A 26,523-nucleotide genomic window follows, 5' to 3' on the forward strand; every position below is an offset into this window, starting at 1 on the left:
TTAACACAGGCAATAACAAATTGAGGTAGATGTGCCTCCCAGAATGCTTGTTTGATCTCAGAGATTTAACGGAATCATGAGTATGGTACATACAAATGTATTTAAACAAATGCATGAGTGAAAAGGTATTTCATAGAGCAACCTTTGCAGAGCACACAGATGATGGCAAAAATGTATCTATGGATACAGATCATGTAGGTTGGATTGGGGGACTAGGACTGTTCTTTTCAATGCAGGGACAACAGCGTAAGAACAGGAAAAGAGATTGCATTCTAAGGATAGGATGGCGTCATGGTCCTTGTAAACTCCTCAGCAAGGTCGCATGATGAAAAGATGAAGGAGGTGGTGAAGACTAAAGCTGTAAAAAGATAACGCTGCATTTAAAACACCACTTAATAGCAATTTGGCTACTCCTATTGGCGATTTACAAATGAATCGGCAGAAGTGGTGCTTGGTTGTCCGTGGTCTTCATGTTGTTGGCACTTGTTTTCTTTTTCTTCTTCATTTTTACTTTTTTTTTTGTCTCTTGGGGAAAAAGGAGAACACACGACAAAACTTCCATGATGCTGACATCATCTTTCATTTTCTACAATACAGTAAATTAGTATATCACACTCATGCCCAATCAAGTATCCAGTGACATGAATACACTCACATATTTGTTACTGTGATTCTGCTATAAACTGCTTGTGCACCCGAACAAAGAGCCTGTTAAAAAAGAAAGGAAATATTTTTACAACATTTAATGGCTTTAGGAAAAAAGATAGGCTTAATGATTAGCAGTTTACCTTGAAGAGAGGAGATGTTCCAGATGACAACAGGTCCTTGAGCAAGCAGTACAATGGCTCATCAAAATCTTCTACTTGGTGGCAAACGTCCAGCTGTTGTTTGGATGAATGAAATGTGGAGCCACAGGAAACAAGTGGACAGCATCAGTCTACAATAACGAAACAAATCCGTTAAGGGGGTGAAAACAAAAGCTGAGAAAGATATCCACATTTTTTTAGCTGTAATTGACATAAATTACGGCAACTCTCTCCTTTCTCCTGAACAAAGGACCTGTTAGAAATACTGTAGATGGGACAAAAATTACTTATGATGAGCTACTTACCTTTTCCTACCAATAGAAAGAAAATGGTCTGTAGAAAGCACAAAACAGACGTGTTTTAATCCAGAGGGGAACTGCCACTGGACAAGCCTGATGATGTGTCATCAAAGCCTTTGACGCGGTGGTGATCTTCCACTCGTTCTTTGGATGAATGCAACATGTGGAGCCACAGGCAACAAGTGGAAAACATCGGTCTCCAAAAAAGAAACAAAATACACTGAGGAGGTGACAACAAAAGCTGATAGAGATATGCACATTTTTAGTTTTAACTGAAATAAATCACAGCAATTTACACCAGAATGAGGACAACTCCTGCTTGATTGCTAGCTCTTTCTCCTGAACAAAGAACCCATTTTCTTTTCTTTGGATGAATGCAATGTGTGGAGCCACAGGCAACATGGGGAACACATAGGCCTGCAAACAAGAAACACATTCAGGGGGTGAGGACAAACTGCAAAAGAGAGGCGAACCTATAGTTTGTTTTAACTCTTTTAGTGCCAAGCGTTATCGGAAAAGGAAACCTCGAGAGAGCCAGTGTATTTTGCATTTTCAATCATCTTTCACGGCCAACAGAATATTGGATACTATGTCTATGTAAATATGTAAATGTAAAAAAAAAATGAAAATATGAATATATCACATGAAAGATTGACTACCATTCCTTTGAATGCATGTTCAGTTGACAATAGTTATGTTTTATATGTAAAAACACTGTTATCTAGTGGTCACATTTTATCACAACAGAGCTTACAGAACTTATTTTAGATAAGCATTAGTAGTCAAGAGTGTATTCTCATTATGAGTGTATTCTCCATAAGAACATACTTATAACTTTATTATTTAGTTATTATTGTGATTACTATTATTAAAGGGTAGAATTCTTGTCCATGGCACTGAAAGCATTAACTGACACAGTTCACGGCAACTTACACTGGAATGAAGAGAAGTCCTTGCTTGTCTGCCACCCTGGTTTTCAAGTCAGTGCTCCACGATGTATATTTATGGGCACCGATCATTTTAATCTGGGGGGAAAAAAAAGGAATTCAGAACCATTGAGTACAAATATATAACATATATAAATAATAAATAAATATATATACAAAAGTAAAACAGACTTGGCTTTGTCTTACAATATATGTGTAAGATAAACTGACTGATTTAATAGTGCAACAGCTTTGCTTTATGTATTCTAATTGCTATTTTTCTGGCTGATTCATTAGTACAACAGCTTTGCTTCATGTATTCTAACTTACTTTTTCAGACACCACAGCGCCTCTTTGTCTCATATGTGTGTGTGTGTGTTAAAAACAATGTCAAGGTCAAGGCCTGAATCGCAAGTTATCTGCAAGTTCCGCCACGGTGCACAATGCTCATGTTGTGTGACGGTTGAATTGTGAGACCCCCACACCTCAGTAACAGTTTTTTAATAAAAAGACTGCAGTCCGAAAGCTCGGAGAGAGAGAGGGAAGAGAGACTTTGCAACGAGGCTGACATGGTCACGCTCTTTTTCGAGCTCTCCCCACTGCAGTGGTAAAACTTAATCTCTGACTCCTGTGTTGTTATTTACACCTCTCCTCGGGTCATTTGTGGGGTATCAAGCCCACTTCAAACCCAACAATATGTAAATATCCTTTCCATTTATATCTCTACAATGGCATGCCGTTTAAATTCATATGTCATGCGTAATGTCCAGTCATATGCACGTGCAATCAGAAAGTGACATGAAAAACGCACACAAGTGGCTTCTGTTCTAGTATTGACGTCTATTTCCTCTGAACAAATATCCTGATAAAATACACGGGCCAAAAATTATTTTACTGGCTTTACAAAGGAAGACAGGTTGAATGATGAGCGACTTACCTTTTCCTACGAATAAAAGAAGACAGTCTGAAGAGAGCAGAAAACAGACTTGGTTTAATCCAGATCTACAAAATATAATCAAAATAGATGGTAGTGAGGACGACTGCTCCAAAAGATAGGCAGACCTACAATTGGTTTTAACTGACATACAGTAGTTCACAGTAACTTACACTGGAATTGTCACGTTTCTTGTCTTTTTAGTTTGTGTTGATTTGCAGACTGTCTCCTTCCTCCGCATTGGGCGGGGCCATCGGACACTCACACCTGTTGCGCATCTCGTCAGAGGGCTTTATAAGCTGGCCGGCACTTACAAACAAGCCTTTGCCGGGTTATCCCCTCGTCAAGCTCGCTTGCCGTCCCGTGAATCCCAGCGCTCTTGACCTCACGTCCCACCTTCTCGAGTCTTCTTGGTTTGTACTTTGTGCGTGTTATGTTTTACGGCTTGTGAACGATTTCTGTTGCTACTTTGTTTGCAGTCATCCCCCGTGGACTCACGTCCTCCTTGCTGCCCTTCTTCCCCGTGGACTTTAGATCCAGACGTTCTCGTCTCGCTTTGTGTTGGTACTTTGTGACTTTGGTTTGCTACTTTGCCTTCGGACTGTTTTTGTGTTTTTCTCACGCCTTGCGTGCTCCTTTTGTTAATAAACTCAGTAACTTCACCTCTCGTGCCTAGTTGGGGTCCATTCCCATTTGGGATCCGCGGGTTATTCGTGACAGGAATGAAGAGAAGTCCTGCTTGGCTGCCACCTTGGTTTACAAGTCAGTGCTCCTTGATGTATGTATTTGGGCACCCATTCTTCTACCCTGTGAGAAAAAGGGGAATACAATAGTGTCGAGTAGAAATTCGCATGCTGCAAAGGCGAGATGGGCTTGGCTCTTTCCAACATTTAAGTATAACCATTTCATTTTCTACAATGGTAGCACATTAAGATTATGTACACACATATCTATGCTCTCTATTATGAGATGAATCTACCATCTCTTCAGAACAACTAACCTGTTTAAAGTAGAGGAGAGTAAAATGACAACACTTACAGTTGACAAAAAAATATTTTATAGAGACTTACTTGGTCTGTTTTCTGCTGTCATTTCACGCTGACGATTATTACATTGTCAAAATTGTGAACAAAAATAATTCCACTAGACCCTCCCTCCCCAAAGATTTTTATACTTTCTCTGTACATTGTCTCTCCTCCTCACCTTCCACTCACCTTACACACACGTTAAACCGTCTTCGCAGCAGATTTCATCCTATCAAATGTCAACATATAATCCCACCACTCCCTCCCATCGACTTGACACTCCATCCTCCATTTATTATTATTATTATTTTTTTCGTTGTCTCAAAATTTGACTCACCTCCTACTCACCTTCTCACACACACGCGTGACCATCATCACCCCGGATTTCATTCCATCACAGGTTAACATTAGGGCTCCATAACACGACAGGGACAACTCTTAATGTGCTAATTGGACATGACTCACCTTTCAGTGTGTAAAACACAGAAGACAGGGTTGTGATAGCTATATTATGTTCGCAGTACACCTGAATGAACAGCACACTGAGGTCGGGAGACAAAAATGAGGTCAAGCAGTGTGTTCTTGTCAGTGGTACCTGTATTTATGAGCTGTGTGTAACCCTTAGAGACTAACAGTTCCATATTGGGCTTGTATGAGTCTGAGAGCGCATCTTCATTGAAATCTCCACATACCAAGATCCGATGATGATCCATCACTTCCAGAGCGTACAACAACCTTTCCAACTTTGGCAAAAAAGAGCGCAGACTCTGTCCCGGAGGCCGGTACACAGCTGCAATGAACATATTGATGGGAGCTTCAAGTTTGACCACAACAAATTCAATATCAGTGACACCCTGGATGTAGATTGTTTTGTGTGCCGGAATGTGTTCTTTCACCCAAATACCTACACCGCTGCCACATTTCGTTGCCAACTTGTTCTTTGCCCCTTGGACAGGGGCGGCTTGTCTCGCCATTGTGCCAGTCCTTTGGTCTTTCTTGTAGTTGTCGGCATCGATGGTCACAATTTCCTCATGAAGCAGATTCAGCATATGAGAGTTATGCTCATTTACCTGTTTGTTTGTGGCAAAAACATGAAGAACTTCCTTCGGGCAGCGGTGTAAGTCATAGCCAGCAAAGCTCTGTCCACTTCCGACAGCTCATGGGACTTCTTTTTGACGCGAAGTCGGTTCAGTAGTTTGGCGAACGGAACGTCATCCTTCTGCCTCATGATTTCGGTCAGCGTGATCATTTCAAAGTTGTCGCGCCAGTGGTCCAGTCTGGTGGGATCGTAAACACCTAAAGGTTTGGACTGTCTCACAGGAGGTAGCTGATAGAAATCCCCGACAGCGATAACGGACATGCCACCAAATGGTAAATTGATTCCTTTGATTTGCTTCAACCGGGCGTCGACATATGCAAAGAGGTCTTTCGACACCATGGAAGTCTCGTCGATGATGAGAATTTCAGCGAGCGATAGCTCCGCTCTCACTTCGTCCAGTTTGTTGCCCAGGCCATGATACGGGGGTTTGAGGCTTCTTGGCAGTTTCAGTAGGCAGTGTAAAAAGTCATACCTGAAATGTTGAAGGCCGCGGTGCCAGTGAAGGCTGCAAGAATGACCGTTTGTTTGGAAATGTCCGCTTCCTCAGCCAGTCTGCGCAGTATTTTTGTAGCCTCTGCGTGAATACATTTGATTAAATGTGACTTCCCCATTCCGGCGCCACCATTGATGTAATAGAAGAACTGCCGTGGTTTTAAGCCACACACACGTCGTATGCACCAATCTCTGACCAGGTAGAAGGCACACGCTTGCGTTCGGTTAAGGGTCCGATATATGTCGCGCAAAACAGCCGGATCGATGCGGCGGCTTCCGTCGCGATGGACATTTCCGTTACCTCGGACCTGACATTGTAGTCTGGTACGTTTTCCTCCGCGTCACCAGGATCATCCCTCGCATTAATTTCCTCGATGCACTCGAGTCTTTGCAGTTCGCTTTCAGGCGCTAGCTGACACCACTCGTTGAAGACTATTCCGCTTTCATCCACCTCTCGGATGGCGTTGTCAACATCTCTGCGTCACCGGGATCATCCCTCGCATTGATTTCCTCGATGCACTCGAGTCTTTGCAGTTCTCTTTCGGGCGCTAGCTGACACCACTCGTTGAAGACTATTCCGCTTTCCTCCACCTCTCGGATGGCGTTGTCAACATCTTTGCTGTGCTTCTCATCGTTCTTTCTCTTCCGGTCGACAATTTGCACAACGGCCTCTGGATGCTCAGCAGCCGGCAACTGTACAAAGGCATGGTCTTGAAACAACTTGTATGTAGGACTGCATGAACCTTTCAACACCTCTGCAGCGCTCATGTGCAAAACTCAAAAACCTCTTACCTCTTTGGTTCTGGACTTCAACTGGCAGTCGGCACGATGAGGCAGATAGAGCTTGAGAATGGATTTTTTTCCTGTGAAAATTTACAGTATTTGATGACGGCGTGTTTACCTGTTCTTTTTTGGACATACCCCATGTCGTTCAGCAGGGGGAAAACATTTCCGCCTTTAGCTTGCTTGCCGTACACGATTCCGCAGGTTGAGGCAAAATCAGCCAAGCACTTCGCTTCAAATTCCTCTGTTTGAGGTCTGCCCTTATACTTTTCCGGCAAGCCGGTCATCCACACTTCAACGGACTCCTGCGTTTGGCCCTCAAGGTAAGAGAGGGGATAACTCATTTTCAGCGCATTGTCACTGGTTTGTACAAAAACCACACTGCAGGACGCTTGCTTCATATGGAGGCCACATTCGCGTGCGACGCACTCTTGTGCACTCACCTCTTTTTTCTTTGAGTACACTTGCATGATTTGTTTCATTTCATCGCTCTCGTTGACATTTTCGCTGCGGGAGTTCACAATCACCGATTTCAGGTACTGGCTCAGGCCGTGTTCAGCTTTGCTGATGTAGCTGCAGATGTAGGTAATGCAGGAATAAGCGTTCAGAATGTACCGAATGTCCATATTTGCATCCCAAGCAAGAAGCAGGTGTCGATTGTAGTTGTTCACCCAGCAGTCTTTGGGCTCTCGCTTGAGCACGACAGAGGTCTTTGCGGCAATTGAGTACAAACCTTCCATGTACTCATCACTGGTGAGCTCGCACTTAGCCAGTAGCTGCGGCAAAGTCAGAGAGGCCGTTTCCGGTTCGTTCAGCAACTTTTGCAAATCAACAAGCTTGGGGTTTGGCGCCGACCACTTCTACTTCTCTGGATTTTCTCCATCACACTCTTCACGTCTCATGATCATGGTTCTCTCGCACGGCTGCTTGAGGAAACCAAAACGGCACTGCGCGCCGGGTGCTTTGATGCACGTCTTTGAATGAGACTTATTTTGCATCTGAACCTCTGTGACTTTTTGATGCAGTTTGGGTTCCTTTTCCAGGTTGGGCAGCTCAGCGGAAATGTAGCGCGACACAAAATCGCAGATTTCTTGATCTGAGGCCTCCTCAAAGATGGGGGCGCCTTCAACCCAAATGATGCAATGGATGTGCAGACTTCCTCTGTGCTGAGACTCCAATCTGTAAAAGTAGTCGACCACTTTTCCAATGGGTTGCGCCGGAGAACAGAGCTTCCACACGTTTGTCAAACATGCGCATCGTTGTCATCGTATTGCTGCGGAGAATTTCACACTTTGTGGCCCAGTCGTGGTGAGCGAAAATCACCCGTTCACCTTTTTGCGCTTTGATGGCGGTGATGACTTCTTCCCAACGCATTTCAACAGTGGAGAATGTGCAGAAGAACGTGGGTGTGCCTAGCTGCCGAATCATGGCAAAAAGGTCCTTGAGACATTTCTCCCAAAAGGCCGGGGTGCCCCTTAACGGGACCATGAAGCGGACGGCGTCTTTGCTGTGTATCAGTTTTTCAACTTCCCGTTTGTCCTGCAACATAGCATTGTTTATTTGCCGACTGTCTCTGGTAAAAGGTTTACCTTTACGTAGCTGTATTCTTATGCTTGATGTGGCCTGGTGGATTTCAGTCACAAACTGAGCAAAGAACAAGTAGTTAATGTCTCTGGCAAAACGTTCATCCACACAAGACAGTCGCAGTAAATCATCTGTTGGTGTTAGTTATATACAGTTTTATATGTACTGTAATTGTATGCTTTTATTTGATGTTAACCAAGTGATGCATCCTCAAAACACATATGAAGATTTTTTGCACAAAATCATCTGTTGGTGTTAGCTATATACAGTTTCATATGTACTGTAACTGTATGGTTTTATTTGATGTTAAGCAAGTGATGCATTCTTGAACGGACATCACCATCTAATGCAAAGGTGAGCTGTACCTATCAGTTCAAAAATGGTGTGCCATCAGGAACTACAGACATCCAGGTACTTTAGCGAGAGCATTTGCAATTGCACAAATCACATCGCCGTCAACATTAAAGACAAATTTTAGCTTCTAAGCAGACCTTAACGTTTATGCAATACACATCTTTTAACCTTTTTGGTATGAATAAAACATGTTCATTTTCACGTTAGTTTATTTAAGGTTTTCTCCAATAGTTTCAAAAAATATATTTTACTAATTTATAAAATTAACAATAATGAAATTCAGGTTATCCATACCAATGCCAAAAAGTCCACTTACCAAAAATCTAACAATTAGCCAACAGAGAAATAATTAAATGTACTTTTTATTTACTGTCTTTTATTTAGCTGTTAATGTATACACTGTAACATGTTTCGCATACCCCTACTAATGCCAAAAACAGCATGCTGATGGATGTGTGAATATGTGTGTGTGCTTATGTGTGTGTGTGTGTGTGTGTGTGTGTGGGGGGGGATGATGTACAAGACTTCAAGAGCAAAAAACGAGACACTGACTGGAACCTACTTATATCTAATATATCTAATATTTGTCGCAAAGTCAAGCGTTCAACTGCTAAAAAGGAGATGCCTAACAGTTATATGTACTCCGGGATTACATGACGCATTTAAAAAAAAAAAATTAAAAAAAAAACGATTTTGAAAGTGGCATGTATGCAAAAAAGTGCTATGAAGAGTATTTTTAAAATATGCATATATTTTTGAGAAACACACCGGAATTACATTTAAAAAAATTATAATCTAATAGCTACTCAACCCCATTATCCCAAAAAGCCTTATTAGAATGATTTGACCAACGTTCTTTTGTCTTCTTCATATATGGCTATTACATTTGAAGTCCGGTGACAAACAAGACAGTTAAGATGAGCCTGACAGATATGTGCTGTTCTCCGTTTCTACTCACAGTTGTCAGAAATACTTCAGACATTGAGTTCAAGGCAGCAAGACTTTTTAAAAAATATCTTTCACAAAATTAAACATGCATATCTAATATCACATGTGTTTAAGACGACAATTGAATTGGCACAATGACAACGATGACAAGTTAGGGTATTGACGATTTTTGTTCAACTTAAGTAAAGTTGGCAAGATATTGGCAGATTCGGACTTTCGCGATCAATACCTCTCAGACAAAACGTCGTCGAAACACCAAAGTCGCCTTTATACCTCCTTCATAACACGGACTACCAGCTACAATGTCAAAAAAAGACATTTGTAAAATATTTAAACCGTTTCTTTCGGTGAAAAGACGCAATTGATCTCTATGAGCAGCAGAGGCTGGGCGAGCGCGCAAGGGACCGTCTGCAAAATACTAGATGAGGAGGGGGAAAAAACAATAACGCCACAATTTGTGATTATGAATTCAACGAACACATCAAAGACATTAACATAATCATATTGAGACAGTGCTTTTGGATAAAAAAAAAGCGTTTGTTTAATTTTGGACAATGTTTGTACTTAAAAATCATTAATAAACTGAATATCCATCTATAGCTCCAATATTGTTTAATATAAGGAGTCCAAAATCACTGGGCACATTCATGACATTTTCATGATCACACTACAACACTCGTTTTTTAAATAAATTATTTTGATAAATTTGGGGGATTTATTTTAAATGCTTGTTAATCATTTATACCCTCAAATGAATCAGTGGCTCCCCTTTTTGAGTTGGGGTAAACACTCCTAAATCACTACACCATCAATGAAGTACTCCCAATTATCCAACAACTGCTGGTTTTCTAATAAATTCCTTTGCCTAATTTTAAGAATTTTTTTAAATGCATATTGACCATAATTTGCCAATATATTGATCAATAGCTCTGCTGTTGGTTGAGTTAGAGACTCCAAAATTACCACACAAATCAGTGACATCCCTCCCCTTATGCTACATCCTCTGGTTTTCAAATAAATCCCTCTGCCCAATTTTAAGGATTTTATTTATGATTATTGTTCAATATTTAACCATATATTGATCAATAGCTCTGCTGTTGGTTGTGTTAGGGACTCCAAAATCACCACACACATCAGTGGCATCCCTCCCCTTAGCCTACATTTACTGATTTTGAAATAAAGCCCTCTTCCTATTTTTAAGAATTTTTTTTAATTTATTGATCAATATGTATCAATATATTGATCAATAGCTCTGCTGTTGGTTGGGTTAGGGACTCCAAAATGACCACACACATCAGTGGCATCCCTACCCTTAGGCTATATTCTCTGGTTTTTAAATAAATCTCTTTGCCTAATTTTAAGGAATATTTTATCATTATTGATCAATATTTACCCATAAATTGATCAATAACTCGGCTGTTGATTGATTTAGGGACTCCAAAATCACCAAACACATCAGTGACATCCCTTCCCTTATGCTACATCCTCTGGATTTCAAATAAATCCCTTTGCTTGATTTTAAGGAATATTTTATCATTATTGATCAATATTTAACCATATATTGATCAATAGCTCTGCTGTTGGTTGGGTTAGGGATTCCAAAATCACCACACACATCAGTGACATCTTTCTTCTTACGCTACATTGCCTGGTTTTCAAATAAGTCCCTCTGCCTAATTTTAAGGATTTTTTTATGATTACTGATCAATATATACACATATATTGATCAATAGCTCTGAGTTTGGTAGGGTTAAAGACTCCAAAGTCACCCCAAACATCAGTGACATCCCTCCCCTTATGCTACATCCTCTGGTTTTCAAATAAATCCCTCTGCCTAATTTTAAGGATTTTATTTATGATTATTGATCAATATTTAACCATATATTGATCAATAGCTCTGCTGTTGGTTGTGTTAGGGACTCCAAAATCACCACACACATCAGTGGCATCCCTCCCCTTAGGCTACATTTACTGATTTTGAAATAAAGCCCTCTTCCTATTTTTAAGAATTTTTTTTAATTTATTGATCAATATGTATCAATATATTGATCAATAGCTCTGCTGTTGGTTGTGTTAGGGACTCCAAAATGACCACACACATCAGTGACACCCCTCCCCCTATGCTACATTCGCTGGTTTTCTAATAAATCCCTCTGCCAAATTTTAAGGATTTTATTTATGATTATTGATCAATATTTAACCATATATTGATCAATAGCTCTGCTGTTGGTTGGGTTAGGGACTCCAAAATCACCACACACATCAGTGGCATCCTTACCCTTAGGCTACATTCTCTGGTTTTCAAATATATCCCTCTGCCTAATTTTAAGGATTTTTTTTATGATTATTGATCAATAATTACCCATATATTGATCAATAGCTCTGCTGTTGGTTGGGTTAGGGACTCCAAAATCACCAAACACATCGGTGGTATCCCATCCCTTATGCTACATTCCCTGGTTTTCAGATTAATCTCTTTGCCTAATTTTAAGATTTTTTTTTACTATTATTGATCAATATTTACAAATATATTGATCAGTAGCTCTGAGTTTGGTTGAGTTAAGGACCCCAAAATCACCACACACATCGATGACATCCCTCCCCTTATGCTACATCCTCTGGTTTTCATATATATCCCTCTGCCTAATTTTAAGATATTTTTTATGATTAATGATCAATATTTACCCATATATTGATCAATAGCTCTGCTGTTGATTGGGTTAGGGACTCCAAACTCACCAAACACATTAGTGACATCCCTCCCCCTATGCTACATTCGCTGGTTTAAAAAAAAAAACCTCTGCCAAATTTTAAGGATTTTTTTATGATTACTGATCAATATTTACCAATATATTGATCAATAGCTCTGAGTTTGGTTTGGTTAGGGACTCCAAAATCACCACACACATCAGTGGCATCTCTCCCATTAGGCTACATTCTCTGGTTTTCAAATAAATCTCTTTGCCAGATTTTAAGGATTTTTTTTTATATTATTGATTAATATTTACCCATATATTGATCAATAGCTCTGCTGTTGGTCAGGTTAGAGACTCCAAAATCAACACACACATCAGTGGCATCCCTACCCTTATGCTACATTCTCTGGTTTTCAAATAATTCCCTCTGCCTATTTTTAAAGAATATTTTATTATTATTAATCAATCATTACACATATATTGATCAATAGCTCGGCTGTTGGTTGGGTTAGGGACTACAAAATCACCACACACATCAGTGGCATCCCTCCCATTAGGCTACATTTCCTGGTTTTGAAATAAGTCCCTCTGCCTAATTTTAAGGATTTTTTTATGATTATGGATAAATATATGGATTTATTTGAAAACCAAAGAATGTAGCATAAGGCGAGGGGTGTCACTGTTGTCTGTGGTGATTTTGGAGTCCCTAACTCAACCAACAGCAGAGCTATTAATCAATATATTGGTAAATTATGGTCAATATGCATTTAAAAAATACTTAAAATTAGGCAAAGGAACTTATTAGAAAACCAGCAGTTGTTGCATAATTGGGAGTACTTCATTGATGGTTGTAGTGATTTAGGAGGGTTTACCCCAACTCAAAAAGGGGAGCCACTGATTCTTTTTGAGGGTATAAATGATTAACAAGCATTTAAAATAAAGCCCCAAAATTTATCAAAATAATTCATTTAAAAAACGAGTGTTTTAGTGCGATCATGAAAATGTCATGAATGCCCAGTGATTTTGGACTCCTTATATTAAACAATATTGGAGCTATAGATGAATATACAGTTTATTAATGATTTTTAAGTACACAAATTATCCAAAATTAAACAAACGCTTTTTTTATTCAAAAGCACTGTCCCAATATGATTATGTTAATGTCTTTGATTTGTTCGTTGAATTCATAATCACAAATTGTGGCGTTATTGTTTTTTCCCCCTCCTCATCTAGTATTTTGCAGACTGTCCCTTGCGCGCTCGCCCAGCCTCTGCTGCTCATAGAGCTCAATTGCGTCTTTTCACCGAAAGAAACGGTTTAAATATTTTACAAATGTTTTTTTTTGACATTGTAGCTGGTAGTCTGTGTTACGAAGGAGGCATAAAGGCGACTTTGGTGTTTCGACGACGTTTTATCTGAGAGGTATTGATCGCGAAAGTCCGAATCTGCCAATATCTTGCCAACTTTACTTAAGTTTTTGTTCAACCGTCACTTCTTCTATAAAATTATGGTTGTGTCATTTAATTTTGCACTGTTTTTTCATTTAGTTATGTGCTGTACATTCCACCGAACGAAATATTTTATAATTAGGTTTAATCGTTTTTACAGCAAATTACTTAAGGATGTGTAAGTAATTAATAATGAATGAGAAAGAACGTCTACATTTTGTCTTGCTGATATTTATTAAAGCCATACAATTACATCTGTAAATAGAAGATTGTAGATAACGATAATGGCAGCAAAATTACGTTAGATAAGCAAGCATGTGAAAATAATAATAACGATAATAACAATAATAACAATAGTGGGGGAAATTCTAGGGGAATTTAGTGATAGCTGAATTTGAATATATTTCACAGCACACGTAGCATTAGTATACTAGCGAACAAACACGTAATGAACAAATTATAATGTAATTAATAATACTCAAAATAGTGAAAACAAAGTGATGGAAGAACATAGAGGCTACTTTTTTTTAACACCAACTAAGTACACCACTAATTGGAGAAAGTAAAGTTAATTACAACATTTATTTTTACGACAACTAAGTACACCACTAACTTAGTGTTGTTGTTCATTATTGCGTAACGAAAAATAATGAAATAATGATTAAAATAAATGATAATGAAAACAACGTTTTATTCATAAAAGTAGAAGATGGTGGCGGTCGATGTATTGCATTAAGTAAGCAATCAGGTTACTACATTATATTACCGCAACATAACTAGTCAAATGCGTCATCAAATTAGCACACGTAGCACACGTGTCGGCATACTATAGGACGAAAAAACTTAGCGAACAAAGTTGAAGTAATAATGACTAAATATGACAACAATTACAAATATTAATATCGCAACAGTTTAGACGACTTACTTACTTCACGGTACCCACGGGAAGAGCTAAACCGGAAGAGCAAGTGCACGGAGGTCAGCCCTTGGGTAACTTTCGCTGACACTTGGAAACGAAGTTTATTTTGGAAACGTCTTTGGAGTGTTGCTATGCAAAAAAATTTTTTAACAATATATTATTTAGATTTGTTGCCGGTAGTGAGGGGCAAATTGAACTAAGACTTGAACTTGTGAATCAATAGGGCCGTAAATGTTATGAGCGCGGGTCCGAAATTAGAGCTGTGATGTCCCACTCTTCCTAAACAGTCCTCTACCACAAACTGACACAGGGAGTTCGCTTTTTTAATCTACAGTATTTGTTTAATGTTGTGTTGTACTGAATCTGATGGTTTGTAGCCCACAGGATCGTGAAATATTTATTGCCATGTACTGCATTGTATCAGTAATAAAGAATTTAGAAAAAAAAGAAAGAAAAAATAAGCTGTCATTTCAACTATCGCGTGAGCAGCGTCGACATCCATGACTGGGCCGAGTACGGCAACTACAATTCTCTTGTCAAAAAAAATCACCAAGTGGGACGATGTATCGTATGGAGGACCAAAAGTGCCAAAATTCAATAAATAAATGTACCATTCAATCATTAAATATAAGTGTCATTAAATAATTAAAAGTGTCATTAATTAATTAAAAGTGTCATTAATTAAATAAATGTTTAAATAATTTAAACGTTTCATTGAAATAATTAAACATTTATTTCATTAATGACATTTAATTATTTTATGACACATTTATTTAATTAATGACACATTTAATTATGTAATGACACATTTATTTAATTAATGACACATTTAATTATTTATTGACACTTATATTTAATGACACGCTGTTGCTACGTTTCATCCTTTACTTATCTGTCAAGCTCTCGCGTCATAGTTTAATGGGCGGGTCCTACACCTGATTGGTTACCCTGCTTTGTCTTGCAAGGGTAACCAATCAGATGTTAGGACCCGCCCACCCATCAAATTTGACGGGAGAGGTTGACAGTTTAGCAAAGTATGAAACACGGCCAGTTTTCAGCTATTTCTCTATCTGTCATTCGGCAATCTGTCAACCTCCCTCGTCAATTTAGTGGGCGGGCCCAAAGCCCGTTAACTCAAATCATGTCCAATCCATTACTTCGGCCTGAAGAGGTTGGAAACATGGCGGATGCGATGACAGAGGACCTTCGTGATCTTTCACGACAGTTAGGTCGAGATATTTCAGACCTTGCTGAAAATGTGGAGGCAGGGCCTGTAGAAAACGATTTTATTCAACGAAAAGTGAAGGAATTTATTGAAGTTGCTGGACTTATTTCTGCACTTTCCGTTTCCGACATTGACCCAAGAGTGACTGCAATTTTAGAGGAAGTACAGTAGAGGTTCACAGGTCCCCGAGCACGACACACAAATGGATCGGGACGTTTGGCGTTTGATATACCAATTGCAGTTCTGGAAAATTACGTACTTTGTGGATTATCAACAAGTCAAATTGCAGCGACGTTCGGAGTCTCAAAGAGGACAGTCAGGAGACTCATGAAGCAAGCCAGTTTGAGGTAAGTGTACTACATTCACAAGTTGTCAACTTATTCAGCGATCTCATCCACGTTTAGTGCCATATTTCTTTATTATCGGTAATGTATTTTGTGTAGATAGAGAGATCTCTCTTCAACGATGAACGACAAGGAACTGGACCGCATTGTAAGTGAAGTCCACATCCAAATTCCGGCTACAAGTTCATGCGTGGCCATCTGAATGCAAGAGGTGTGCGTGTTCCAAGTGAGTAAAACGATATGAGCAATGTTTTAATTCGTTTTAAAGTATTGCTTCTTTGAAATCAATTAGGGAGCCTAGCTGATTTCATGCATCTGGGATTTTATCTGCAATCTGCTGAAATTTAAGTTAGCAACTTGATTTGTTTCTGTCGTGTGTTGAATAACTTTTATTTTGAAGGCTTTGGCTTTGCTGCACTGAAACTGTTTTACACACATGACTGTATATTTGTTACTTATAACCTGACCATTGCTTCAAAAAAGGATACCTTAAGAAATCCCAGAGGTCAATTTTATTTTCCTTCTGTCAATCTCAAGGCTGCAAGAGTCTTTACGCAGAGTCGGTGCAGAGGGAATTCAAATGAGACGGCTCAGGTTGCATGTTTCAAGACGACGACAGTATTCTGTTCCAGGCCCAAATTCTTTATGGCATATAGATGGGAACCATATACTAATCAGGTCAGTGATCGTATTCAGTAATCTGTACATCTTTCTCTAGTTAATATTGAATACGATATGCTTTACCATGAACTTTTTTTTTTGTCTGTTCACAACTGCCTGACAGGTGGAGATTTGTTGTCCTTGGCGGGGTGGATGGATTCAGTCGTTTAGTGGTCTATTTGACTGTGGCTGGCAATAACAGAGCTTGTACAGTCTTACAAAGAAAGTTTCATAGCTGCTGTTAATCAGTATGGGCTGCCTTCAAGAGTCAGATCTGATAAAGGGGGAGAGAATGCAGATGTGGCAGAGTTCATGATCAGGAGCAGGGATACTGACAGGAATTCACACATCACAGGCAGAAGTGTCCATAACCAGCGGTAAATACACATTTGGATCACAATATCACCAGATGAGTGTATTTCTTTATAATGTCACTAAGAAATAATTTGATACATTGCCAATTTTATCCTAAGCACAGAATTGAAAGGATATGGAGAGACGTTTATCAGCATTCCCTGGACCTCTTCTATCAGATCTTCACTTCACTTGAAGCAAAGGGAACACTGAATCCAGACAACGAAGTTCATCTTTTTGGACTGCACCGGATCTTCCTTCCACAAATTCAGCAAAGCCTGAACTCTTTCCAAGATGCTTGGAACTGTCATGGCCTTAGAACTGAAAGGAACCAATCACCACAACAACTCTGGAGACGTTACAGAGAGCAAGGCCCGATGGCAGATCCTACTGAGGTTAAAGAAAGAGTTGTACCTTTTTGATATGGAATTCATTATGAGAGGGGACAAAACCTTTGAGAATGGCCTATCACACACAGAAAGCAGCACCCCAGGTTATGTCATTTTAAGAAGTCTAAATGGCCACTGTTGGCTTAAAGAAAGAGGTTTAAAAATGTCAGCATGATGTACCTAGTGGAAGTAAAATAAAATAAGTAGTTCAAAAACTAAGGCTGGAGCTTCCATTGTCTGTTCAAAACAGGAAGTTTCAAAGCCTATGTTGAACAGAGTACCATTAGAAGGAGTAAAAAAAAAAATACAACTGGGTCATGAAGCATCTTAAAGCCTTCTTTTCCCATCACTGCTAAATACCTCATGTCACCGGTTATAAATTCAAAATTGATCATATTCCTCGTCCTTTCAGGTTGAAGCTACCTTTTGACAGCTGCAGTACTTCCAGAAATTGAACTTTAAGTATCTTTAATGAAGATACATGAACTCTCGTCACTGGTACACAGAATGGATAACATCAATGCTGTGTTCTTCACACTCAGATGAGTGATACAAAAATGTTTAAAAGATGGATAATAAAACAGATGCCAAAAACTGCATGGTATTTGTGTAGTTTCACTGATACAGAATTTGTGTCACTTAAACCTCCTGATCAGTGCATTCAATAACTTTTATCATTTAAACATTTCTCGTTCCCTGTCCTCCTCAGAGTCCCTTGCATCTATCTTCATTCTCAGTGGTTTCCCAAATGCATGTTTCCTTCACAAACTCTCTATGTAAACCTTGGTAGCTTGAGCTGGTTCCTTAATAAGCTCCCATTCTAGAAATAAATAAAAATGAAAATAAAGTAATAGATGTCAGAGAGACGTGTTGTGAGTTTGCAAGTTACATGAAACAGATATCTACTCGTTATCCATAAATATATGATTCATATTAATTAATGAAATGCCAAGTTAAAAAAGGAAGGAATTAGCTTTCAAACCAATAGGTTCAAAATAACTTATGAGCAAGGGAAAAAAAAAGACTAATTCCAATATTTATTTGATCACATTTTCAGGTTTGGTTAAAACAACCCAGATTAGGGGCGGCATGGCTTAGTGGTAGAGTGGTCGTCTCCCAGCCGAAAGGCCGTGGGTTCGATCCCCCGACCATCAAGACCATGTCTAAGTGTCCTTGAGCAAGACACTGAACCCCCGGTTGTTCCTGATGCTGCGTCATCAGTAGGTAAATGACTAGTTAGTGTAAAGCGCTTTGAGTACCTAAGGTAGAAAAGCGCTATATAAGTGAAAGTCCATTTACCAAAGTCCATTTGAGGCTGTCTTGTGTATCATTGAATGACTAAGTTCTCGAAATTACTTTTGTGCAAAACAACTCAGAAAATTATATCAAATTGGCCTAAATACTGGGTCAGTCCTTTTTTGACTTATAGTTGGCTTTTTTATTTAACCCAACCATTTGTTGAATGTAACATTCTGAAAAACAATATTTTTAACATACACTATAGTTGTGTTATAGTGCTAGTATAGATTTGTCTACATATGTTATTTTTCAATGAGACTCTTTTACACACAACTGGAGAGGAATTCTATTGTGATGATATAAACCTTCTTCTGTGTCCGTATGGTTCAGTGCCTCAGTGTTAGTCACTCCTGGTATGATTGCACTCTCCGCTGATGTTTCAGGCCTCTCTGGAACAGTCATTGACTGAGGCTGTCGCTCTGTCATTTTCACTTTGGCCTGCCTCTTGATGTGTTTTTGATTCCTCTGTTGATGTCCTTGAAATGTACAAAATATCTTCCTATTATCTTGATTGTGTGCTCGACACTCTTGAGACATTTGTTTCGGAACAAAAATAATATATACTAATCTTGCAGAATGGTAAAAAGCACCCAACCATTGCAGCTCAGTCTGTATACCTTCATTCCTGAAAAGGGAACTGCCTTTTCACAACTGAGGCAGGGGACTTCTGGTCCAGAGGCCTGTTGTGAGTGCTCCTAACGACAACAAAATAGTTTTAAATAATGATTATAAATGAACAGTAAACATTGCTTTGACTATTGAACATGAGTCTCTGTAAATATACGTAAGGCTGGAATGGTAGATCCTGCTGAAGTGGACATATGTAAATTGTAGCCTGTCCGATCATCGTTGATGGCTCTTTCAGGTAGGCAAGTGTGTATCCAGAGCTTGGACACGGAATCAATCCAAGGTTTCTGCTGCGAGTAAATCCCGCTATCTTTAAAAGTTCAAAACCTCCTCAGTTTTGGAGCTTTGGAAATACTTCAAACAGTTCAGATGTGACAACCATACTTTACTCATGCCCACTCACAACTGAGCACATAAAAAACATTATTCATGTTATGGACATTAAGCTGGAGTCAGATATTAATTTATCATGTGATTGACTTTGAATGAAATTTTGAATACATTTGCAATATTGTTGTTTGTTGTTTATTTTTTTTTTCTTGGGTGGGGGGGATTTGGTATCGCTATGGTAACTACTGACCTGAAAATGTTAATTTTTGCTCCCCAAGTCCGGCAGCAAGAAGGTGAGCTTTCAAGGTCATATCTGGAACTTTATCTGCCTGGTGGTCAGACTTGTTTAGCCGATTTGAAATGCTGGTCTTCTCGGCCTTTTAACTCTATTCGCTCCAGCGGAATTACAGTATATGGCGCAAAAAGTCTTGCTACCTCGGCTGCAACAGAGAAATATGTCGCACCTTTATTTTCAAACTGGTGTGGTTCTGCCAGCAAACGAACAGCATTCGGCAAAATTACCGAGCGTTATGCTCGCCTAATTGATAGTCGTAATGAAACAACCAAATACATATATATTTTTAAAACGAATTCAAACGTGAAATAATAATGGATATTTGGCTTACCTTGGACGGGTGTTCTTGAGGGAGTAGCAGGTCTCTGCTGCTGCAACTGAGCCGCCATGGGAGGCTGAGTTTTGTGAAGTGCTTCTTCGATTAAATTTGATGCCTCTCTATGTAACTCTGTGCAACGTTTTGCCATTTTTCACTTCTCAAAACAATGGGACAAGCACGTGCACATGATGTATTCGGTCTTGAACTTTTTCTTGTTCGCCGTCGACTAATTATAATTAGGGATGACTACCAATCTAGGAGCATTTTCCGCCTCCTACCGGGCGTAAGATGACGATGATATTGATGTAGAAAATAACCCCGGCAAAGAATCGGTATAACAAGCGCTCAGCTGAACAAATGTTGTTGTTGTTATTATTATTATTATTATTATTATCATTATTATTATTATTATTATTATTATTATTATTATTATTATTATTATTATTATTATTATTATTATCAATAGGATTTTTCTTGATATTCCTTGAGACAGACAACCATGGGTTTAGTCGTTTGGTCTGACCATTCAAATAAATGTAAATGTTATCGTGCCATCCAACGTATTGGAGTACATTCATCCTCTAAGTCAATCTTCTCTGAAATTAATTTGTTTTGGCTTGAAGAGCGGGTAACCAATCAGGTGTTAGGACCCGCCCATTAAACTTTGACGAGCGAGCTTGACAGATAAGCAAAGGATGAAACCTAGCAACAGCGTATCATTAAATATAAGTGTCATTAAATAATTAAATGTGTCATTAATTAAATAAATGTGTCATTAAATAATTAAATGTGGCATTGATTAAATAAATGTCATTAATTAAGTCTGACAACTGTGGCTGAGCGACGAGCGCTAAACAAGCTGCTATCAATCATGGACAATCCAACACATCCACTACACAGCATCATCCACAGACAGAGGAGCTGCTTCAGTGACAGATTGCTGTCACTGTCCTGCTCCACGGACAGGCTGAGGAGATCATTCCTCCCCCATGCCATGAGGCTCTTAAACTCCACCCGGGGCAGTAAAAGCTCACATTAAACTCTAAACCTCATACTCTGCACTGCACTATTCACTTTATACAAGCACCTTAATTATACTTGCACTAGACTCCAACGATTCACACTATTCTGTTTACACTGTTAACAAGCACCTTAAGTATACTTCTGTACTGGACTTATGTGTATCTTGTGTATTTTATTTCTCATATTTTATATCTCGACTTGAGGATACTGCTGGAAATGTGAATTTCCCTACGGGGATGAATAAAGTATCTATCTATCTATCTATCTATCTATCTATCTATCTATCTATCTATCTATCTATCTATCTATCTATCTATCTATCTTAATTAAATAATTGTGTCAGTAATTAAATAAATGTGTCATTAAAGAATGAAATGTGTCATAATGAAATAAATGTTTTATTAATTCAATGAAACGTTTAAATTAATTATTTAAACATTTATTTAATTAATGTCACTTTTAATTAATTAATGACACATTAAATTATTTAATGACACTTATATTTAATGTTTGAATGGTACATTTATTTATTGAATTTTGGCACTTTTGGTCCTCCATAGTATCGTTTTATCGTTATTTCTTTTGTCACCACACCCGCCTGACATGCAACTGCATTATGCTCCTAACAGTTTCCATGTCGTCTTCATGCTCTCTTTTGGTCGTGCCATCATAAAAGCAACACAAAAATGCACGCAAATAAAAACGAGTCATATGAGGAAGCAGGATGATTCACTGCTTTGTTTCAGCAATAAATAATTGAAAAATAAAAATGGAGACGTCATGTCCAGTGTCGCTTGACAGTTTCGACATCCATGACATATGTGTGTGTGACATGTTAATGAGCTTGAGTGACAGCTGATAGTCATTACTTTATTGACAAGGCAAAAGAGGCAAAAGAACAAAAGCTCCAAACGGAGTAATTTTGGTCAGCAAATATTGATACAATATATGTGGTATGACACAAATAAATTGTGAATGTCTATTTAATTAATGTTGATTGAAAGCATACATTATGGCAACTGACGAAAGTTATTTCTGATAATGATGTAAAGACAATGTATTTGGGAAAAGAGATGATTTCTTACGTGATAATGAGAGGAAATAAGGGAATAACAACCACGCCCTGTCGTCTACATGTATCGTCGTCGTTTGTTTATTTAAAAAAAAAAAGTCTCACCTATATGAAACCACATAGTGCGGTTTCAAATACATGTACAAGCAATGCCAAGTCATTAGGCGGCAGAAATGTCACAAATTCTGTCCAGTTCGAAAGAACTTTCCCTCTGAGGTCACCAGTATCCGGTCTTCCGTGGGAAAAAGAATAGCGCGATGACGCAAATCCCCGTTGAAGCTGAGCACGCGTGTCCACGAAACCGGAAGCTAGGGCAAATCTCCATTTAGGCTGGAGGTTTTGAAACATTAGATTATGATTAAAAAAAAACAACAACAACAAAAACCAAAAAACCCGGCCACATATAGCAAATAGGACAAAACGGAAACATTTAATGCCCGTTTGCAAGAACACCTATGTGTAGGCAAGGCCCGAGTTGTGTCCTTATACCCCCATCACCTTTGTTTTCAGGGATGCTAATTGTTACCCAGGATCCCCTGGCAAGTCAAACCTGTCAATCCTTCCTTCCGTTTTTGACTGATTTTCTCTCTTTCCTTCCGTCCCGACCAGCTGTGCCATCAAGCTAGATGAAGGCGTTCGACTAATAGCATATCGGCATCTCCGTGACTGACACCGTGACTGAAACAGTGACTGTGACATTGTAAGAGCAATAGCATATCAGCGTTACCGTGTCATTCGTGAGCAGACTTCATTGATGTAGCAAAGCGAGGTCAATTGTACGTACACATTGACTGGCAACGCGTGATGAAATTATAGTTAAAACCATCACAAATTTACACACATATTTAAAATTAGTACGATAATCTACTGTACAGTTAATTTAAATAACATTCATATACAACGGATAAATGACATTTTCCTCTGGGGCGACATGACTTGAGCCGAGTGGAGAGGGAGGTGAGCAGAAACCAACCCGCAGAATTTATTTATTTATTTTCTTAAACAAAAACTTTTCTCAAACTAAAACATATCACCGGCGATTTCCTTTTCTTTAATCCATAATAGAAGAAGCCTCTCCATTTTGTTGTCGAGCGAGGTCCGTCCCCCGGCAAGGAAAGTCTTGCCCTTAGAAGATTGCCGAGCGGTTCCGTCCATACTCACGAGCAAGGTTAACTATGCATGCGCCTCCTTCGTATTTTTAATATCTCCTGCTTGGTTTCTATTGTCATCATCCTCTTACTTCTTCTTTTACCGCCACTTGCAATTTTAGAAGCCATGTCTAACAGATAAAGTTTTCAAAGTCTTCACAACATTCCTTCCTTCCATTTTTCACTCATTTTCTCTCCTTCCTTCATTCCCGACCAGCTGTGCCATCAAGCTAGATAAAGGCGTTCGGCCAATAGCATATCGGCATTTCTGTGATTGACATGACGCCGGCCAATAGCATCTCCGTGACTGACTTCGTGACTGACACCGTGACTGAGAGTGACTGTGACATTGTAAGAGCAATAGCGTTCAACGTTGCCACAATGACCGTCAGCTTCTGATTTAAATGACGGAGCAAAGCGAAAATAAATGTACGAATATAGTGGCCGGCATGCCATATTGTTCGTAAGACGGAAGGTTTGTGCGTAAGTGGGGGACAAAAAACTCCGCAGTTCACGCTCGTAAGTCGAAATGTTCGTAAAAGAGGGTGTTCGTAAACCGGGGGCCGACTGTACTTCTAACTGCAGAATCCGGGACATTAAAAAAAAAAAACCTTAATACTACACATAAAATGTACAACCTGACACTTTGGCACACACTAAACATATTTTTTATAAATAAAATAAACTACAATGAGCGCACACATCTTGGCATGACAATAATATCTCTTTGAAGCATAAAAACGCTACAAAACACGATAGAATTCCCCACACAGCTTCAATATATGTTGTGAAATACAAGAAAACATCAATGTTTTAACCCTCCATATTTATTTAAATGTTTTTTGTTGATGTCTCTAGGAAATTACTTTCATTCAACGTGTGAAGTCGTGACAAGATGAGATCATCTGGGTCAAACTACATCAGCATTTACTGTAACAATAAATTGCCGTAATGAGCACTGCTGTATAGGCCATGGCCATGCTCATAACATCTTAACATTTGGTGGAGGAAATTAGGCGTGTTGAAGGCCTGTCTGAAAAAAATTAAGTTATATTACTTTGACAGGCTCAACAAGGTACATATAAATGAAAATGTATTTTTTTGCTGCCACCAGGTGACGCCCACACGACGAGGAAAAAACTGTGTTTAGTACTCCCATGAAATGAAATTTCGAAAAGATCATCTTCGTCCAATTACATTAAGTTTTACCGGTCTGGCCAGACATTGGGTTTTGAGACCACGACCAAATTTGGAGTCATAAAACTTGAGATTCATGTTCCCTGTCGCAATATTCTCCTGACTAATTTTGAGTGAATTTTGCTGAAACTGGCATAGCACAGAACATGAATGTGTAAAAATGAACTTTTTTGTCTGCCACTAGGTGTCGCTATTGGTAATTTGGAAATGTGTCATGTTGAAGAATTAGACCAATTTGAAATTGCATTTTTTCTCAACAATCTTCAACATGTTACTTACAACTACAAGAACTGAAATAATAATAGAGCTGTTTGTAAGGACTAAGCTTTTCTTCCTACAAGTCAGAGGTAGGTTCTTCTCTTTTTGTTCAAAAAAAAAATAAATAAATAAAATCAGAACGCAAGTTATTTTAAATAACTTTTTCAGCAGCAACACAAATGTGGGGGTTATTTCCCAACTCTATTGCTATCACAATCTCTCAGTGACCGCTCACTATGCTGCTTATGCAGCGCTCTCAAAGCGGACCCGTAGGGAGTCTCACTCAGACACATATACAGCCCTCTCTAAGCGGTCACCGAACCCTTCATGTATAATATGCTAATTCACCGAAAGGCCCTAAATGCATCAAAATTGCAAATTAAAAAATCTGTAACTCTTTTTCTCTACATCCTAGCGTATGGCTGTCTTTGATTGTTATTTAGGTATTAGGCGAATCAACTGGGTTTGGCTGCAATCCTTCGATTATACAGTGATTCCCCCTATTTCGCGGTTAATGGGGGCTGTCAACCCCCCGCGAAGTCTGAAACCCGCAAAGTAGGGTATCAGTTCCTGGATTTCTATGTACGCCCCAATATAGCCGCAGTAACCATAAACAATCCTTTTTTTAAATTATTTTTTTGCCTATTTTATTTCCTCTCTCCTATTATTTAACATTACATTATCCTTATTAACATTATTAACATTATTGTATATTCATTAAATAACTAATATTACTTAGTTTGTTGAGAATGTGTTCTCAGGACTGGTTATCTGCACCAAGACTCCGGTGAAAGAGGACGCAAGTCATCACTTTGAAATTCACATTTATTTTGGCTCATGTATGGTGTATCATGTAGTATCTGTTGAATAATAAATCAACAACAATCTTAAAGTCAGTCAACTAACATATAAACACTTAATCTATGGATTTACTGTATTTTAGCCGACATGTGACATGTTTCGGCATTATCGTTCGCCTTCTTAAGGACACTGAAGAAGAAGGCGAGAGATAACACCGAAACATCTCAGGTAAACCTTTACAAAATTTTGAGATTTTAAAATTTTGTTTTTGAATTATTGAGTTTTTAAGGTGTCACAAATGCCTATTTGGAGAATTGTATGTGGCTCCATAGCATCTCATTCAGACCACCAGGAGACACTACCAGTATCACAAAAAAATTCCCTAATTGGCAACAGTCCTCTTGACCGTGCAATCCATGGGATTTCTTTGGTTTTTGAAAAACAATAAAAACATGGGATGTATCTTCTATCGACCCATCGACCCTTGGATAAAGACATGTATTTATTGTTCTTTAAATTGTAAACCATGTTAGATAAAATGGAAAGAACAAGAAAATGTCTGTAGGGGAAGGGTTAGGTTTTGGTTTGGTGGCTCGTTTTCAGCTAAAAAGCTTCTTCTCTTTGTACAATTGTCCTACAGAACCAATACACAGTGATCCCTCATTTTTCACATTTGATGGGGACCAGAGCCTTCCCGTGATAAGTGAAAAACCGCGAAGTATCCCCCCCTCCGCACACACGCGCAAATTTTGGGAGGGGGAAGAGGCTTCACCAGACCTTTGGAAATCTCATACTTGTATTTATTTTGTTATAAATTGAAGTTTCAAATGTTTCAAATTTAAATTGTGATTGTTATCATGTTTGCCACA

General features: G+C 38.8%; 1 protein-coding gene and 1 pseudogene across 25 annotated transcripts; one reads left to right on the forward strand and one right to left on the reverse strand.

The window, feature by feature from the left end:
• Positions 1-81: 81 nt before the first annotated feature.
• Positions 82-20,442, reverse strand: LOC148426815 (uncharacterized). Of its 24 annotated transcripts, none has more exons than XM_088438517.1 (12): positions 14,324-14,385; positions 6,808-7,903; positions 6,557-6,681; positions 6,374-6,444; positions 5,061-6,274; positions 4,683-4,780; positions 4,339-4,455; positions 3,139-3,772; positions 2,969-3,033; positions 2,039-2,130; positions 789-1,522; positions 656-708 (listed from the first exon to the last, which is right to left on the reverse strand). In XM_088438517.1, the coding sequence occupies exons 5-7, from the start codon at positions 5,426-5,428 to the stop codon at positions 4,385-4,387; spliced, it is 537 nt and encodes a 178-aa protein (XP_088294643.1). In that variant the 5' UTR covers positions 5,429-6,274; positions 6,374-6,444; positions 6,557-6,681; positions 6,808-7,903; positions 14,324-14,385; the 3' UTR covers positions 656-708; positions 789-1,522; positions 2,039-2,130; positions 2,969-3,033; positions 3,139-3,772; positions 4,339-4,384. The 24 variants fall into 24 exon arrangements, 21 of the variants coding, with proteins under 21 accessions (XP_088294643.1, XP_088294633.1, XP_088294585.1 ...); XM_088438507.1 differs by having other exon boundaries at positions 6,374-6,424; positions 6,503-6,681; XM_088438459.1 differs by lacking the exon at positions 4,339-4,455 and having other exon boundaries at positions 4,683-5,267; positions 5,562-5,663; positions 5,883-6,274; positions 6,503-6,681.
• On the forward strand, positions 15,494-18,151 carry LOC148426816 (uncharacterized; annotated as a pseudogene). The gene is made up of 6 exons (XR_015864902.1): positions 15,494-15,705; positions 15,780-15,885; positions 16,092-16,108; positions 16,420-16,560; positions 16,667-16,919; positions 17,021-18,151. The product of XR_015864902.1 is annotated as an uncharacterized LOC148426816 (transcript).
• Positions 20,443-26,523: the final 6,081 nt, after the last annotated feature.

The sequence above is a fragment of the Hippichthys cyanospilos genome, chromosome 2 (assembly GCF_059441005.1).
Source record: "Hippichthys cyanospilos isolate Australia breed blue-spotted pipefish chromosome 2, RoL_Hcya_1.0, whole genome shotgun sequence".
Taxonomy (NCBI): Eukaryota; Metazoa; Chordata; class Actinopteri; order Syngnathiformes; family Syngnathidae; genus Hippichthys; species Hippichthys cyanospilos.